The 18,672-nt window shown below is 40.7% G+C and overlaps 1 protein-coding gene across 6 annotated transcripts in view; it reads right to left on the reverse strand.

The window, feature by feature from the left end:
• The window catches only part of LOC138981316 (rho GTPase-activating protein 15-like), a 49,861-nt gene that overhangs the window by 7,088 nt on the left and 24,101 nt on the right, over positions 1-18,672 (reverse strand). For 4 of the 6 annotated variants that reach the window (XM_070354195.1, XM_070354193.1, XM_070354190.1 and 1 more), the window contains 6 exons: positions 17,295-17,474; positions 11,131-11,193; positions 7,684-7,745; positions 5,852-6,038; positions 5,211-5,309; positions 2,870-2,912 (listed from right to left, as the gene is read on the reverse strand). In XM_070354195.1, the coding sequence (XP_070210296.1) occupies positions 2,870-2,912; positions 5,211-5,309; positions 5,852-6,038; positions 7,684-7,745; positions 11,131-11,193; positions 17,295-17,474 (634 nt within the window). The remainder of the gene's footprint in view (positions 1-2,869; positions 2,913-5,210; positions 5,310-5,851; positions 6,039-7,683; positions 7,746-11,130; positions 11,194-17,294; positions 17,475-18,672) is intronic. The other 2 variants (XM_070354194.1, XM_070354192.1) reach the window with 2 other exon arrangements.

The raw sequence follows: 18,672 nt of genomic DNA on the forward strand, positions 1-18,672 counted from the left end.
CCTGGCCGCGTCGAACAATGTTAGATACCGAAGACATACATTTTTCTTTCAAATTTAACACAAGTCTCAGACGCGTCTTTGTCTCGGACAAGTAAACCACATCCAGCGGATGTTGCACGAACGTCTCATATCAAGTGGGACAGCCAAGACCACAAAAGCTGAAGTCAACTGTCAGTTCCGGATAGTGGCTTGTGCCATTTGAAGACACGCGACCATTTGAGAATAAAAACCTCATTATGTGACCCTCCACCACGGAATGAGTCGCATGTCACCTTTGCATGATTTTCATATTTTTCCATTTTCCTAAAGAGTTTTTTTATGCTCTATCCAGTGGTGAAAACCGTTTTAGAAAAGAGCGAAAACTGTTTGAGTTATAAGTCTGTGACTAAGATGACCCCCACACCCCAACCAGACACTCCCCGGACTTATATTAAGCCTAGCGCAGAACAGCGCGAGGTAGCATGCGACTCATTTCGTGGTGGAGGGTCACATATATACGACTTTTAAGGTGTGTTTTTTCCCCGCTGAAACTACTCGCGAAAACCGCTGAAATTAGCGGATCCGCGGACCATTCCTATGCCTGTTCATGTCTGACCTCCCCTTTCATGTCTGTCACTTCTGACCTCCCCTTTCATGTCTGTCACGTCTGACCTCCCCTTTCATGTCTGTCACCTCTGACCTCCCTTTTCATGTCTGTCGCTTCTGACCTCCCCTTCCATGTCTGACCTCCCCTTTCATGTCTGTCGCTTCTGACCTCCCCTTTCATGTCTGTCACTTCTGACCTCCCCTTTCATATCTGTCACTTCTGACCTCCCCTTTCATGTCTGTCGCTTCTGACCTCCCCTTTCATGTCTGTCACAAGGATGCATCTTAATCTAATTAAACGCCCCACAATAATGTACATAGGCAACCAAAAAATAAAAAATAATTGTTTTTTTGTGTGGAGACACTCACGCCGGAACGGTATCGATGGGGTAATGGATTTGGTATTGCCAGCGGTTGGGTAATATATCTAGGGGATCCAATACTAGGGGTGTGTGTGTGTGTGTATGTGTGTGTTCTACTTTTGGTTTTCTGCGCATTTGTATTTGAAGATGCTTGTGCAGCTAAATAAAAAATGTGGAATGAATTATGACAAGTATAACTCATGCACAGATAAAGACACAATGGTTAAGCTTTCCAAAGCGCATGCTCAGAAAGTTACAGCATGGTTTCCTGTTTTTTCCCAAGCCAAACACCACCTTTTACTTTATATGGAAATGAAGAATTTTGCGTTTGACGTTATAAGGAACATGAATTCCAGTCATAGTTTACTAAAGGAATTTATTCAGCAAAAAACCCGATCATGCAGCGAAAGCAGCGAAGGCCGCACATAGTTTCGTAAGCATGGGAAAAAAGGTCAAGGGATGCTCTAGCCTCTTATTCAACGTAAAAGCCTAAAATAGATGATGATTTGCAAGATAGACTACACACAGGAAGGAAGGAAGGTACCTTAACAACACTCTTTTCAATAACAATCTTTTTATAACTGCCATGTGAAACGCAGTAATGACATCTCCACCCTGTTTTCATGAGTGCTAAAGAAAACTCCATCATGAAACACACGCCACACCACCACCACCACCCCCCACACACCCCGCCTTCCTGTTTTCTTGACCGTTACACAAACAATTTGACCTGGATTGCATCCTGGTTCTGACCTCTCACAGAATGGCTGCCATATTTTTAATAAGCAAATTTTTCTTCTTCTGAATGATGCCATATATAACCTGAATGAATGCAAAGCTGCCATTCGCTCAGCCAAGAGGGAAGTGACCATGTGGGCTGCCCAGCTAATCACCTGCAATTGTTCCCATGCTCAAGGTCGGGGAAATAAAAAGCTCTTACTTAAGGAAGCCTCCAACAACGCATCTGCTCTTTGTATGCCTCCTACCATCTCCAAGGGGCTTAGTTAATTAACCCTGACTGCACAAAGAGAGAGAGAGAGAGAAAGGGAGGGGGAGAGAGAGAGAGAGAGTGTGAGAGAGAGAGAGAGAGAGAGAGAGAGAGAGAGAGAGAGAGAGACTCAGATGTGTGAGAGAGAGAGAGAGAGAGAGAGAGAAAGAGAGCGAGAAAGAGAGAGCGAGCGAGAGAGAGCGAGCGAGAGAGAGAGAGAGAGAGAGAGAGAGAGAGAGAGAGAGAGAGAGAGAGAGAGAGAAAAAAAAAAGGGGGAGGGGGATGAAACAAACGAACAAACAAATTTGATTTTACAAGGATAAGGTGCCTTGCCTTGATTAACAACCTGTCTAACAACCTGTCCTTAAACAAATACAAAACATATAATATCAACTAAAGAAGAATACAATGGACAAATTCATAGATGAAAAAATGCTAAATGCAACCAATATAAAATTGGAAACAAAAATTAATGCGGAGAAAGTTAGAAAGACCACAATAAAGATGTTCCAATAACCTACCATCCTTGTTGTATGATTCATAGTGTTAGCACCTTAGCCGTCCATCTGTTTTGATGTCAATTAGATGTTCTAATAACCTACCATCCTTGTTGTATGATTCATAGTGTTAGCACCTTAGCCGTCCATCTGTTTTGACGTCAATTAGATGTTCCAATAACCTACCATTCTTGTTGTATGATTCATAGTGTTGGCACCTTAGCCGTCCATCTGTTTTGGGATTTAAGACATTAGTTGAGCACGTGTCAATGTGCATGGTCAGCAGGTGTTCATCATAAATTGTAGAACGGTAAATTCTAACGAGTTTGGGCAATCTGACCAATCACAGCATCTGTTTCACCGAAATCCCCAACTTGACTGAATCACAATGATAGTTGATACACACACCAATGCTACACATGCAGACAGACACTCACCCATTTTGCCACCACTCCCATCCGGTTCCCTGGGGGAGGAATCCTGCAACAGACAACATGATTACACCATCTGCTCTGCATACCATTCATATAGACCACTTCACATATATCTATATCTATATACGGCTTGTGTCTGTCTGTCTGTCTGTCTGTGTGTTCGCTATGCACGGCCAAAGTTCTCCACAAACCTGAGGAAATCAGGTCGTTATGAGGAGCGGGTCTGAAAAGGGGGGTAAATTGACAGAGGTTATGAAGAGAAAGTCTACGAAGAGGGAGGGGGTCTTACATTATGGGGTCTGAAAAGGGGGGTAAATTGACAGGGGTTATGAAGAGAAAGTCTACGAAGAGGGAGGGGGTCTTACATTATGGGGTCTTAAAAGGGGGGTAAATTGACAGAGGTTATGAAGAGAAAGTCTACGAAGAGGGAGGGGGTCTTACATTATGGGGTCTGAAAAGGAGCGGTCCATTGTAGCAGAAATCGCACAACTTTGAGCTATTTAGTCATGTGTTTGTAAGAGTGATTTGTTTATCAATCAATCAATCAATATGAGGCTTATATCGCGCGTATTCCGTGGGTACAGTTCTAAGCGCAGGGATTTATTTATTTTATTTTTTTAAAATTTTTTATGCAATTTATATCGCGCACATATTCAAGGCGCAGGAGATTTTATTTATGCCGTGTGAGATGGAATTTTTTTACACAATACATCACGCATTCACATCGGCCAGCAGATCCCAGCCATTTCGGCGCATATCCTACTTTTCACGGCCTATTATTCCAAGTCACATGGGTATTTACTTGCTTGTCCAATGAGATGCGACGTTACACTTGATCAGTCTTGTGGAGGATTGTAACCTTTGAATGGGACATGGGAGAGTAATCTTGTGTGAGTAAATGGACCTTGCCCACTCTCTTACTACAGCAGTCCCTGCAATGTACGGCCCCCGGCGTGAGCGGACACCTGACATGTACGGACACATTTGCTCGGCACGGAGTGTTTTCCTTCTATATTTGCCCCCCCTTAAACGGACACCTGCAAAACGTGGACGCGGACACTCATTTTCGGTCCCAACAGCAGGTCATACCTCCAATGTACGGACAGACCATCGTCAAATTTTCACCACAACAAAATCGATAACAGAGCAGTCCGGCTCTTGGTACAAAGATCACAGCCGCAATGGTGTGATGACAGTCACTGATAACTTGAGTGCACGTGTACCCATCGTGTGTCTGTGTGTAACCTCTTTCATTGACAAGATACTCTTGTTTCCCCTCAGCCTTGACCAGTGAGTCGGTTGCCTAATCTATGAACCCTTCAGTTGTCTTGCTTTGTCAAAAGTTAGGACACAGTCAACTGGTTTTGCTCTGAGTGAACAGTGCAGCTGGCCTCTCTGGCCACAGCCCCCAACAGTACATGGCTGGAGGGAGTGAGAGAGAGAAAGGGGGGGGGGGGGGTGGGGGGTGGAGGGTTAGCTGGCTAAACTCTGTGGGGTGTCCGGTGTCACCGCATGTCAGCAGGAAGAGCATTGGAGAGAAATAGAGAGGTGTACTCTTCCACACAATTTCCAAGCATCAGTTGTCACGGCTTGGGGTAGGCATTAGTGAGGGAGAGTGGGAGCTGTGTTATGTACAGTGTATTTCCGACTGAAGAGTGAAAAGTCACTGCCATGCCACATGATCGGCATGCAGTCAATAAAGCCAGACAAGAAACAAATAAATTACTTGATTATGACATGCAGCTCTATCTGCTGCTATTTATTCAAACTGGTTTTCAAGCTTATTCTTGCAAAGCATCTGCACACGCTCCTCTGTGCTGTGTTTGTGTGGCTGCTTTCGTATGTCAGTGCATGGTGAGTGTGTTCACTGCCTTGAGGATTTATTTTATCTCTTCTTTTCAACACTTTTCATACAAATCCTTTTTACAGAACGTTTAAAGAAGTATTAGGAGTTTATTGTTATTGTTTAGTAGCCACAAGAAGTGATTAGCATAGACTCAATCCTGTTGTTTGTGTGTCTCTGTGTGAGTGTATGGGGGAGGGGGTGGTGTGGTCACCCCTCCCGTGACCGGACACCTGCAATGTACGGACAGTTTTGCTATGGCCCAAGGGTGTCCGTTCATGAGAGGGACTGCTGTAGGATCTAGGAATGCTAAGCAAAAGTTACTTCCCTTGCCTATGTGTTGTAGTCTCAAGCATAGTTAACCTGAAACAAGTCTAATCAACATTGTACGGTCAAAGTCAAATTCTACACATACATGCATGTTGGCTACATGTTGTACAACCTGAGTGCTTTTTGAACAAAAGTCATGAAGTAGATGAAAAAACATCATAGAGAACTTACCATATCGTTGGCAGCCATTTTGAGTCGAACAAGCCACTCGTGAATGGTTTTCTCGTCATCGCTGTGCAGGAGAAACTGACTTCCAGAATTCACCGCGAGCTGAAACAGTCACCAAAGCGATGCGTTCATGAACCCAATAGACTATGTTCAGAAATAACTCCCATCATGTTTCTATGGGTTGTCAAAGAGTGAATACCCTTGGTTTTAGTGAGGACAAAAAAACCCACCTCCTTCTTGTCCATGTAACTTAGACACACCCCTTGCTAGTGACTGGCCTGCGGTTTGTTTGTCCCACTAACCCATACAAACACCACTGAGTTCTTTACAGAACAGTGAAACCCCTTTTGAAGACCCCCCAGTTGAAGACCCCCCAATTCAAGAACCCCCAGTTCAAGACCCCCCCAGTTCAAGACCCCCCAGTTCAAGACCCCCCAGTTCAAGACCCCCCAGTTCAAGACCCCCCAGTTCAAGACCTTGCTGGTTCAGATGTTCTGGTCATAACCTGAGCAAATTTACCCCCATGCATTTTAAGACTTCCTCCTTTTTCAGACCTGATTTTCTCTGATTTTGGAGGTCGTAAAAGGGGGGTTCCGCTGTACCAGAAACTCAAAGACTCAAATGTTGGCGACGTGAGAACTCACAACAATGGTGTTGCGCCTGCTGGTGATGTCCTTGGTGGGGTTGAAGTCAACCTTGGCCCCCTGGAGGCTGATGACACCCTCGGGTTTGCCGTGCGGGGAGCCAGGCTTCTGTGCGGCCGCCTTGTGGTCCTTGTAGAACACCAGGTTGGACGCTTGTAGCACCAGGTAGGCCTGCGTCCAGCTTTTCCTGCACACACAATCAACAGTGTTACACTGGTTCCTGAGAAATCATGACTACACTGCTACATTATAGATTATGACTACACTGCTACATTATAAATTACGACTACGCTGCTACATTATAGATTATGACTACACTGCTACATTATAGATTATGACTACACTGCTACATTATAGATTATGACTACACTGCTATATTATAAATTATGACTACACTGCTACATTATAAATTATGACTACACTGCTACATTATAAATTATGACTACACTGCTACATTATAAATTATGACTACACTGCTACATTATAAATTATGACTACACTGCTACATTATAAATTGGGACTACACTGCTTCATTATAAATTATGATGACACTGTTACATTATAAATTATGACACTGCTACATTATAAAGGATGACTACATTGCTACATTATAAATTATGACTATACTGCTACATTATAAATGATGACTACATTGCTACATTATAAATTATGACTATACTGCTACATTATAAATGATGACTACATTGCTACATTATATAGAGATTACACAACGTCATCGAGTGAGGGACCGAAAAATATTGAAACTCGAGGATGATTTTTTTGTGGTATCAACCGAGACCGTAGGTCGAGGTTGATACCACACAAAAAAATCATCCGAGAGTTTCAATATTTTTTGGTCCCTCACAAGATGACGTTTGTGTAATTTGTGTATACAATGATAAATTGATTGTATACAATGATCAATCTCTATACCTTCCTGTCACTGGAAGCAGCAACACTTGAAAGCATAAGTTCCCTTGACAAACGTCATTTATGATTGGCGTCATCTATGAATGACGTCACTGTCTAGACAAGACAAGTGCCGGTATCGGCAAACCTTGTCGCGGCAAAGGGCTATGACCCGTGCCTTGATACCATTGAGATCATAGGAGATGCACAGCAGTGCCGATACCAGGTTTCTTTAGCTTCACTTTAAAATGATATCAGAACGATAGTTATTCACTTGAAAGTGAACACAGGAGAGTTGTATACAAATTATGACTACACTGCTACATCACTGTCTTGCACTTGTGGTATGTGTAGCAGCAGTTTGTAGCACTAGTAAGGCAATTTGTACTCAGCTTTTCCTGGACACATAATGAACACTGTTACACTGCTTCATTATAAATAATGACTACATTGCTACATTATAAATCATGACTACATTATAAATCATGATTATACTGCTACATCATAAATCATGACTACACTGCTACATTATAAATCATGACTACATTATAAATCATGATTATACTGCTACATCATAAATCATGACTACACTACTACATTATAAATCATGACTACATTATAAATCACGACTACACTGCTACATCCCTGTCTTAACGTCTTCTTTGTAGAACATCAGGTTGGACACAAGCAGTTTGCAGCACTAGTTAGGCATGTGGTCTAGGTATTCCTTGCCATAAAGTAACAGTGATTGCTACAGTTTAATATTTGTTGCTTTTGTTGTTGTAATAATAATTTTATCATTTAAAACTCCATGTCTAAAACGACGGAAGTGACTCAAATCCATAAGCAGGAAAATGCACTTTGTTTCTGAAGGTGACACAGAACAAGACAGAGCCACAAAGAAAGGACCTGTTGCCACTCACTTGATTTTCTTTTTGCCCATTTCTGCAATCTTGGTCTTGTTCAGGTAGCCACACAGCTGGTCCTGCAGTACAGGGTTTCAACCAATCAGTAACCATCAATACACATACAGGGTTTCAACCAATAAGCAACCATCAATACACATACAGGGTTTCAACCAATCAGCAACCATCAATACACATACAGGGTTTCAACCAATCAGTAACCATCAATACACATACAGGGTTTCAACCAATCAGTAACCATCAATACACATACAGGGTTTCAACCAATCAGCAACCATCAATACACATACAGGGTTCCAACCAATCAGCAACCATCAATACACATAGAGGGTTTCAACCAATAAGCAACCATTAATACACATACAGGGTTTCAACCAATCAGCAACCATTAAAACACATACAGGGTTTCAACCAATCAGCAACCATCAATACACACACAGGGTTCCAACCAATAAAGCAATCATCAATAAACAATCAATTACACATAAAATGACATGCTCCCTTGACCTGGACTGATCTCTCCTTTGACCTAATGCAAGACCTTCCCTGTTAGTGTATCTAGAATGTTACTATCTCTTGACCTAAAATTACACACACCCTCCATTGACCTAACCATTTTAGTCTCCCTTGGTGCTCTTCCTTGGCCTGAAATCAGACTCTTCCTTGACTTAAAATGAAGGGTTCTCCCTTGACCTTAAAATGGTACTCTCCTTTGACTTTAGGCGATGCTCTCATTTGACCTTAAACTTTGCTCTCCCTTGACCTAATATGATACTGAGCCTTCAACTAAATGACAGACTGCCTTGACCTAAAAAGATACATTTCCCTCACCTGACATAAAGCAACATGTTTGATTAAATTGAAATAACATCCTCTTTTGGCCCACCCTCCCCAAAACCAGACCAGGACCAGACAGGATCTCCATTTGTCTCGCTGTCTGGGCTAACAGTGTAGACGTGTGATCGACAAGAAGAAGAAGACATGATCTTAAGACTTGAGTGCAACTGGTGAGAAGACCAGTTAAGGACAACATGTGGTAAGTCTCCATCAAAGTAAAGTTTAGTTGATCCAAGGATCTTTGTTTTTTGGGGCATCAGACCCGAGTCTGCGACTGGTAATATTAGACTAGTTGAGACATCAAGTGATCAATCTTCATTATAAAACGAAGTCAGTCAAAATAGTTTTTGCCTTTTTGACAGAAGAAGTTTATTATTTACATAGAAGACTTATCTTACAGAATTGGGATAATTCAAACAAAATAAGTTTCTTATTTACACACAAGAGTTGCTTTACAGAAGAGGGATAACCAAACCAAAAGTCATGCAGAAAACACTTTATACATAAGTTGTAAAATCAGAACAGGGATATAACTCAAACAAAATAAGCTTTTTATGTATGCACATAAATCTTTAAAAAAAATAAGAGAAATAATTCAAAAGAAATAATTCTTCTATTTAAACATAGCCTAGGCATACAGAAGTTGTCTCATTGAAGTATCTTTATTTAACAGTGATAACTCAAACAAATAAGTAAATAAGTCTCTTATCTACATAAACAGAAGTTGTCTTAAAGAAATTGCTTACAAAATAGAGCTACATGTAACACAAACAAAACAAGTGTTGACCTTAACGGGATCAAAAAGCCGCCCTTGGTAATATGGGGGTGGGACACGGAGACAGACAAGACAGAGAGAGGGAGATTTTTTTTTTTTAAATGAATAAAAAAAAAATTTTTTTTAAATTCTTAAAGTAAAGAAATAAATTTGAGAAAGAATTAATTAAAAAAAAATTAAATGAATAAATTAATAAATAATTTTTTTTTTAAATGACCGAGCTCTTTACATGTGGTGACATGGTAGACAAACAAACACCTGAAACCCGGACAAACAGGCAGAGCAAATCCAGTAAGCACCCTTTACAAGGCGGCTTAATAATCCAACGCATGTTCGCATGCTGTCAGTGATAGAACGAGACCCGAAGGGAAGTAACTCATTACCGCCTCTTTCCAAAGTAAATGACCTACACACTTTTGCGTCACTTAACCTTCACAGTACCAATGATATTACTCATGAACGGCCCATACTTTCTAAAGAAATATTCAACATAAAAAGTATCCTTCTACACAACCCACGCCATCCAAATAGAAATAAACAAAGTAAAATGCCTTCTTTAATTCAAAAGTGGGTCGTCCACAACCCACCACATATAGACTGTGTAGTTCAAATGACGTCACTATTATTTGTTTATTTACGGAATAATTCTTAAACAAGAAGAGCAAACGCTCGATCGAGTCACTTTCGCAGTTCTGAATATTATATGAGGCATCAGATGGACAGGAAGAAATTGCTATTCACAACACAATGAGTCACGTTCACATAAAATTTGAGCCCGGTCACTTTTATAGTTTCCGAGAAAAGCCCAACGTTAAGTTGTGTGTTGCCGAACAGAAAAGGCTAGTTATCTCCCTTGTTTTTCTGATAACGTTCGTAAAAGGCTACAGATGTAAATACTTTGATGTAAAGAATAATCCTACAAAGTTTCAATCACATCCGATGAACTTTGTCAAAGATATAAAATGTCTAATTTTTCCTTTGACGCTGACCTGTGACCTTGAAAAAGGTCAAAGGTCAACGAAACCATCGTTAAAGTGTAGAGGTCATTGGAGGTCACGACTAAACAAAATATGAGCCCGATCGCTTTGATAGTTTCCGAGAAAAGTCCAACGTTAAGGTGGTGTCTACGGACGGCCGGCCGGACAGTCGGCCGGACAGACTAACACTGACCGATTACATAGAGTCACTTTTTCTCAAGTGACTCAAAAAATCGGTCGTTATGAAGGATCTATGGTGTTTGAGATTTACATGAAGTCTCGATCAAAAATCCATGTTCCACCCCATATTACCAAGGGCGGGCTTCTTGACCCCGTTAAGGTCAACACTTGTTTTTGTCCGGAGTTCTAATCCAACGCATGCTGACTCGAAGGGAAGTAACTCGGTTCTGGGTGCGGGAATTCTCGCAAACCTGTGGGTCTGTCAGTGGGTTTCGTCCCCTGGCTCGGTTTGTAAAAGCGTTAAAAGCCAATATCTTCCGTTTGACTACTGTTAGGAATGTAATTTTTTGCTACACCCTGTCTAACCCTATTCCTAACAATTTCACAACATTTGAGCTTAACATTTGAGCTTAATTGACCCAGAGATACAAGTCTTACCCGACAAACACCGACCGACCGCCCGCCCGCCTCAAACAAACAAACAAACAAACAAACAGACAGAGCAAATCCAGTAAGCCCCATTATACTAATGGTGGCTTAATAAGTTTGTTATCAACACATACGGACATTGTCAGAAAGAAGTGGTCTCACGAACGAAACACAGGTAAGTTAAACAAAGGTAAGTGAAACAAAGGTAAATGAAACACAGGTACATGAAACAAAGGGCATACCAACCTCCACTCTGTGAGGGATGGGCGCCTGCAACTGGAAGGAGGGGAGGGAAGGGCTTTTGTCAATCTAAGCCAATCAGCCGCAAGAGAGAGCACAGAGAAAGCCAAAGGTGAGATGCAGGTAAAAACAAAACATGTAACTTCAAAATCTCCCTTGTCAACTTGCCACCATTTTCTGATTAAAATCCTTCTGCATTGAGTGTAAAAAAAAAAGCAAAGGAAGAAATTTGCTTACAAAAAAATATGGTTCTTGATTTTCGTTTTAGATGTACTTTTAATGTCTTTGTTCTCCTTTCTTCTGACACTTTTCTGTTCAGTTGTCTGATACTAATGAACGAAGGCATTTACCTTTGCAGGTGACCATTAACAGTACCAGTGCCAGTTAACAAAGAAGCACAACTAACGTCATGATGGCAAGTTCAGTTAAACAAGAAAGACAACATTCTCTACATCTACATTGCTCTTACTAATGTCATTCATTACTCCTGCAATCTCTTTAGTCTTATGAATATGCATAGCTTTTGTTGCACTTGCAGTTGTATTTTTTCCAGCAGAAATATAAACCCTTTTTACTGTGATATACGCATGTATCACATCATTGTTCATGAGGACTTCTTCAGATTTTTAACACTCAACCAAAAGGAAACAGTCTTAGTGTGCTTGTTTTTCTAAAGAGATTGCAGGACAAATTCTAGCACTAGCTAGCACTAGCTAGCACTTGTTATACAACACAGGTTTGAAGAAAAGGTATCTAACAAACAAAAAAGGTAATTAATGATAAGCTAGGTATTACTGTACTGCAGACAGAATAACTGTTTCTAGAAAAAGTAAACAAGAAGGGCAAAGCCCATACGACTCACATGCTTGACCTCGACCTTTAGGGTAACTAAACCTAGCAATGACATCATACACTAAGAACTGCTTTACACATTTTTCCTACCAAAATACATGTGACCTTGACCCAAGGTCAAGGTCATCCAAGGTCATGCAACACAAAGCTGTTAATTCAAGACATAGGAAGTACAATGGTGCTTATTGGCTCTTTCTACCATGAGATATGGTCACTTTTAGTGGTTCACTACCTTATTTTGGTCACATTTCATAAGGGTCAAAGTGACCTTGACCTTGATCATATGTGACCAAATGTGTCTCATGATGAAAGCATAACATGTGCCCCACATAATTTTTAAGTTTGAAACAGTTATCTTCCATAGTTCAGGGTCAAGGTCACTTCAAAATATGTATACAATCCAACTTTGAAGAGCTCCTGTGACCTTGACCTTGAAGCAAGGTAAACCAAACTGGTATCAAAAGATGGGGCTTACTTTGCCCTATATATCATATATAGGTGAAGTATTCAATCTCAAAAACTTCAGAGAAAATGGGAAAAATGTGAAAAATAGCTGTTTTTTAGACAACATTTATGGCCCCTGCGACCTTGACCTTGAAGCAAGGTCAAGATGCTATGTATGTTTTTTGGGGCCTTGTCATCATACACCATCTTGCCAAATTTGGTACTGATAGACTGAATAGTGTCCAAGAAATATCCAACGTTAAAGTTTTCCGGACGGACGGACGGACGTCCGGACGTCCAGACGTCCGGACGTCCGGACGGACGGACGGACGGACGGACGACTTGGGTGAGTACATAGACTCACTTTTGCTTCGCATGTGAGTCAAAAATGTCCGACAGTTCTTAGCAGATATGTCTTGATCAGTAGATTAACTAATAACAGTGTTTTCAGTAGCTTTCTCCTCACACACAACATTTTAGCACTCCCTACAAGATTTGGCACAATAACAAAAATATGCAGACTTAACTCAGACCTGCATGTGAGTTTTTTAATAATAGCAATTATCAAAATATAAATTGTGCAACAAATCTCACAACCCAACCAACCACAAAGTTATTAGAAAACAATACGTAAATGCACAACAAAATAATACTTGTTAGAAAATATCAATAACTAAAAGACAAACCTGAACTTATATTAGCTTCTGTGTGGTATTAAACATGTCCTGGTATAATTTCATTAAACCAATGTATAAACGATGACCTTTGGTCACAAAAAGAAGAAAAAGACTTCCTGTAAAGAACAATGAATGGTTTCCCCTACTTTTGGTTTTAGTCATTCTTAGTTCTAACAATGAAATAGTTTGTATACCATGACAATTCTGCTCACTGTGTTACATCATACATGCAGACACAATGCAAGACCGGCACGGTTGGCCTAGTGGTAAGGCGTCCGCCCCGTGATCGGGAGGTCGTGGGTTCGAACCCCGGCCGGGTCATACCCAAGACTTTAAAATTGGCAATCTAGTGGCTGCTCCGCCTGGCGTCTGGCAATATGGGGTTAGTGCTAGGACTGGTTGGTCCGGTGTCAGAATAATGTGACTGGGTGAGACATGAAGCCTGTGCTGCGACTTCTGTCTTGTGTGTGGCGCACGTTATATGTCAAAGCAGCACCGCCCTGATATGGCCCTTCGTGGTCGGCTGGGCGTTACGCAAACAAAAAACAAAAAAACAAAAAAACAAACAAACAAAAACACAATGCTAATGAGCACTGCAAGTCCCTCTCTTCAGCTGTTTAACCAAAAAGAATACCCATAAAAACTGAATACAACAAGAAAAGCAAATGCTCATTCGACTCACCTTCGTAGTAAGTACTATGAATCAGATACAAATTATCTGTTCAAATTATCTTCTTGAATGTTAAGAAAATTATAGTAAATTTCATTTTAATCAATCCAAACTCGATCCCATTGCAATCTTGAAATTTGCCCAGGATCAACAAGAGGTATGTTATCAAACTTTGCAGTTGCAAAGATATAGCATCAAAAATGAAGAAAATGAAAGCATTTTGTTCATGGCCATATGGCTGGACCTACTGCTGCCCGTCTATACAGACAAGCACTGCTCATTACTAAGACTCACTATTTACTCAGGTGAGCAAAAAAGGTTAGTTGAATTTTAAAACCCACACATATGTATGTGATAGTTTTCCCTTTTGTATGTGCTGAAAGAATCATATTTCAAAAGCAGCAAACAGGCTTCCCATTCAAAGACATTCCCAACCACTTATCCTAAAAGAAATAATCAAATGACATTAATTTTAGAACATCTAGAAAGAAACACTACAAATGTAACCCCTCTAAGTTAAATATGAAAATAGATATACTATTTCTGTACCTGTCCTGTAGATCTTTTTCTCAGCTGATGGGTTCAGGCACACTGAATTAGGCAAGTATACAGCTGGAAGTGTCAAGACTATTGCACTTTTTTCTGCAGATCTTTCCTTCAGCTGAGGAGTTAGTCACGGTGAATACCAGCATACGGTTGTACAATGTTAGTCCACAGACTTTTAGGTGAAGAGATTGGGTAAGCCAAATTGGATTTAGCAAGCATACAGCTGTAAAAAGTTCAGTCAGACTGAATGCAATGATACAGCTTTTAGTCACTTAGTGGAAAGACTTTTGCCCTTTTCTTACAGATCTTTCTTTTAGCTGAAAAGTTCAGTCACACAGAATGCAAGTACATTGGTACCTGCGCCGAAAGGACACCCTTGGGACCAGCTAAAAGTGTCCCTAGATTGCAGGTGGCCTGTCATGACAGGTGGATTTTGGTCAAGGTAATAGACAAGGGGACTCCAGGTGTCCTTTCATGGGAGGTGTCCTTTCATGGGAGGTGTCCACTCATCAGAGGGGCCTTACACTGTAGGGGTAGGTACCACTGTATACATTTGTTAGTCAAAGACTTTCTTTCAGCTGGTCTGAAGACATTTGCACTTTTTAATGCAGATTTTTCTTTTAGCTGAAAAGTTCAGTCACACTGAACGCAAGTATATATTTTGTTAGTCAAAGAATTTCTTTCAACTGGTTAGTCGAAAGACATTTGCTCTTTTTCCTGTAGATCAGACTTTCTTTAATTAATTTGAAGGGTTCCGTGACACTGAATACAAGCATACAGCGGTTAGTTTGAAGACTTTTGCAATTTTCCTGAAGACCGTTATGTCAGCGTAATAGTCAAATCATATCGAATAAACACATAACATAACATAGTGTAAAGACTTGTAGCACTTTTTCTGCAGACCTTTCTTTCAAGTGAACTAGAGTTCAATCACACTGAATGCGATAATACATCTGTTTGGAAACAAAAAGACTTTCTTTCAGCTAGGTCCATCACACCTTTCAAATCATACAACTTTCAGTCTAAAGGCTTAGTTATTTTTTCTGCAGATCTTTTTATCAGCTGTGGGGTTAGTCACGCTAAAAGCAAGGGAAAGGATGTTAGTCTTAAAATATTTCAAATTCTTTCGTTGATCTTTTTTTCAGTTAATGGGTTTTGCATGTAGTCACAATTTAAATGGATATACAGCTGTTGACGAATTTGTCATGTTTTAAAGACTTTTATCTCAGACGAAACGGAATGAGGTGGCAGCGAATGATGGCAAAGATATATCTCAAGATTTCTGTACATCTTCCTTTGTCATATATCTCTCACCTGGGAAGTCTAACATCAATAAGCACCGACATACAATCACAATGATTAGCCTGAAGATTCTTTTTTAAGAAAAGACACAGAAAAAATACAAAAAAATTCCAGTAAATTTGAATTCTGCCTATTATCAGAAATGTCACTTTGACTCTTGATGAAAAAAGGGCAAACAAAACACAAATCCGTATCATCTTCTTTCATTATAACCATCAAACTGATCAAAACTAGGAGGGAAACTATGATGCAAGAGGTAGGTATCTACGGTGCGTTTTTGGCAGTACACATCTTGGGGGCATGCAACCCTGTTTAGGAAGCAGACAAATGTTGATCATCTACAAGTATACCAGTGTATGAAAGAGTGATTCCCAGAGGATGGGGTGTGAGTATTTAGGCCAGTGTTTTTACCGATACTGATCACCTATAGCATTGAGCTGGCCATGTACAAAGAAAACCTGAAGTGATAGACTTTTTGTTGTTGAAAAAATGAAATGTTAATGTCATACTCTAAAACAAAAGATGCTGAACAACATGAAGCAATACAGTTCTTCCTACGTTTCCTTGTTTGTACATGTTGCACTGAACACACTGTGACCCTGTACCCAGATTTGTGAAACAGTCAAAACAGTGAGACGTTCTGCACGGCATTAATGAGAATGGTCTGAAATAAATAAAAGAGGCTAAAGCTTTGGGGTGTGCACATTAAAGATCCCACGATTTAAAAAAGGGTCTTTCCTGGCAAAAATGTATAGGCATAGATAAAAAATGTCCACCAAATACCCGTGTGACTTTGAATAATAGGCCGTGAAAAGTAAATATTCGCCGTAATGGCTTGAGATTTACTGGCCGATGTGAATGCGTGATATATTGTGTAAAAAATCCCATCTCACACGGCAGAAATTAATATGTAAAGCGTTTAGAGAACGTCAAGCGCTATATAAATCTCCCATATAAATGAATAAATACATAAATAAATAAGCAGGTTTGCTTTTTTTAATTTCACAAAACTATCAGTATTTACCGAGATTAGTCACTATACAGATCATCAATAAAGGACAATACATTTTCACCTGTCAATGGTTTTCAGCATGTAGCTTGATACAGTGCAACTTAATTAAACCAGGGTTTTCCAGTTGTTACGTTTCGTTCATGACAAGCCCACAGTTGTGTATGTGGGGGTAAAGGTGTGTTTTTTCAACAACAAAACAACAAAAAGTTTATCACTTCAGACTTTCTTGTGCACTGTCACATACAGAAAACCTATAGGAAACAAAAAATCAATAAGCTACGTATATATAAGAATCTAAGTTCGTTTAATACTATACAGCCTAAACTGTGAAAAACAAACCCAGCGACTGTTACAACACAGCAGTAGCATGGCACTACTGTAATACCGACATGCAACGTTAAACTACAGCTTAATAGTATTAGCAAGCAAAGGGCATGCATGCACTCACACCCATACACTCAAGCACAGACAGGGTATATCTTACAAGGCATTTTGCATTAAGCACATCACACACACTCACTCCAGTCATGTAACAAACCTTCTTTTGCAAACAGACACAAACGAAACAGGAAAACCCATCAGTTTCAGCATATCTACAGACACAGGTGACAGGTTCCTGAACCGTTTCAAGGCCAAAGATTTTGACCAGGGTGGACTAGTGAGGTACCTTTGATCCAGGTGAAAAGTTGGGCGGCAAGGTGCAGGCCTTGGGATCAGCAAATCCTAGCGACGGCTCGATCTTGCCGTACATGGACTTGGACTTGGACTGTCGGTTGAGCGTGCTGACCAGTGCCAGCTTCCCGTCGTTTGCTGCTGGCTCTCCATTCCGCGGGCTGGAATCCCCCTCCTTCAAGACCAGTGCAACACCACATACATACAGACCGGCACACTCAGGTTCCATCAAGAGCTTTAACTATCCATGACCACATGACATACATGCAGCCCAGTCAATGTTGTATTCATGGGCACGTAAACCATGGCTACATCATTATAATTATGTTGTGTTCATGGACTAGGCATGGCCACACCACACACACAGACCAGTATATGTTGTGTTCATGAACAAACAGGGATGGCCAATTCGTCCGCCCAATCGCCAGGGGCGAGTAAAAAATCCGCCGGGCTAGTAAAAACTGCCTGGCAACTCGCCCGGCGTGCCAGTGAACATTCTGGTCCAATGCAACACTTTTTGTTGTAATATGGAGTTTTAAAGCCATCAACACTGCAGATGCAGCCACTGTGATATGTACCGGACCAATGCATTTCTGGCGGGCTAGTGACTTTCTTGAAGTTACTCGCCGGGCTGGCGAGTTGCAATTTTGATATTTGGCCATCCCTGAGAAACCATTGCATTACCACACACACACACAAACAACAGTATATGTTGTGTTCATGAACAACATTAACTTACCACACCACACACAGACAGACCAGTTCATGTTGTGTCAATGTATTCATATCAGTACATCGTGTTTTCACTGGCAGTGTCATTAACCATAGCTTAGTTCTACAGGTGCAACCTTTTGCTCTGAAATGTGGATAAACTTGCTGCAGTCTACTCAGCACTGGACTTCTAGCAACTCCATGTGCTTTTTGAGTTTCTTAATCATTCTGGTGTTGCAGTAGTTACACATAAAAGCCAAAGCAGAAAAAGAGCGGGGCAGTGTTTGGTTATCTAGTGGAAGCAGAAAAGGAGTGAGGTCAAGGCAGAGCCCTTTGAAAAGCAAGCATATAAAAGCACACTCACAGAAACTATTAACGAGTAAAATGAATGCTTCAGTGCAGTGAAAGCTTACCATTCATAACATGGTGTTAATACTGTTATATGTAACACCCAAGAGTACATGAGAAAGAGAAGATTCTACAGACACCCTCTCTCTCTTCCCCCCCCCCCCCCCCCCCCATAAGACTTCCTCCCTTTTAAGACCTTGTTTTTTCACATTTTCTGATCATAACCCCTGTAAATGTACCCCCATTTTAAGACTCCCTCCTTTTTAAGACCTGATTTTCTCAGATTTGCAGAGGTCTTTAAAGGGGGGTTCCAC

The sequence above is a fragment of the Littorina saxatilis genome, linkage group LG12 (genome assembly GCF_037325665.1).
Source record: "Littorina saxatilis isolate snail1 linkage group LG12, US_GU_Lsax_2.0, whole genome shotgun sequence".
In the NCBI taxonomy this organism is placed as follows: Eukaryota; Metazoa; Mollusca; class Gastropoda; order Littorinimorpha; family Littorinidae; genus Littorina; species Littorina saxatilis.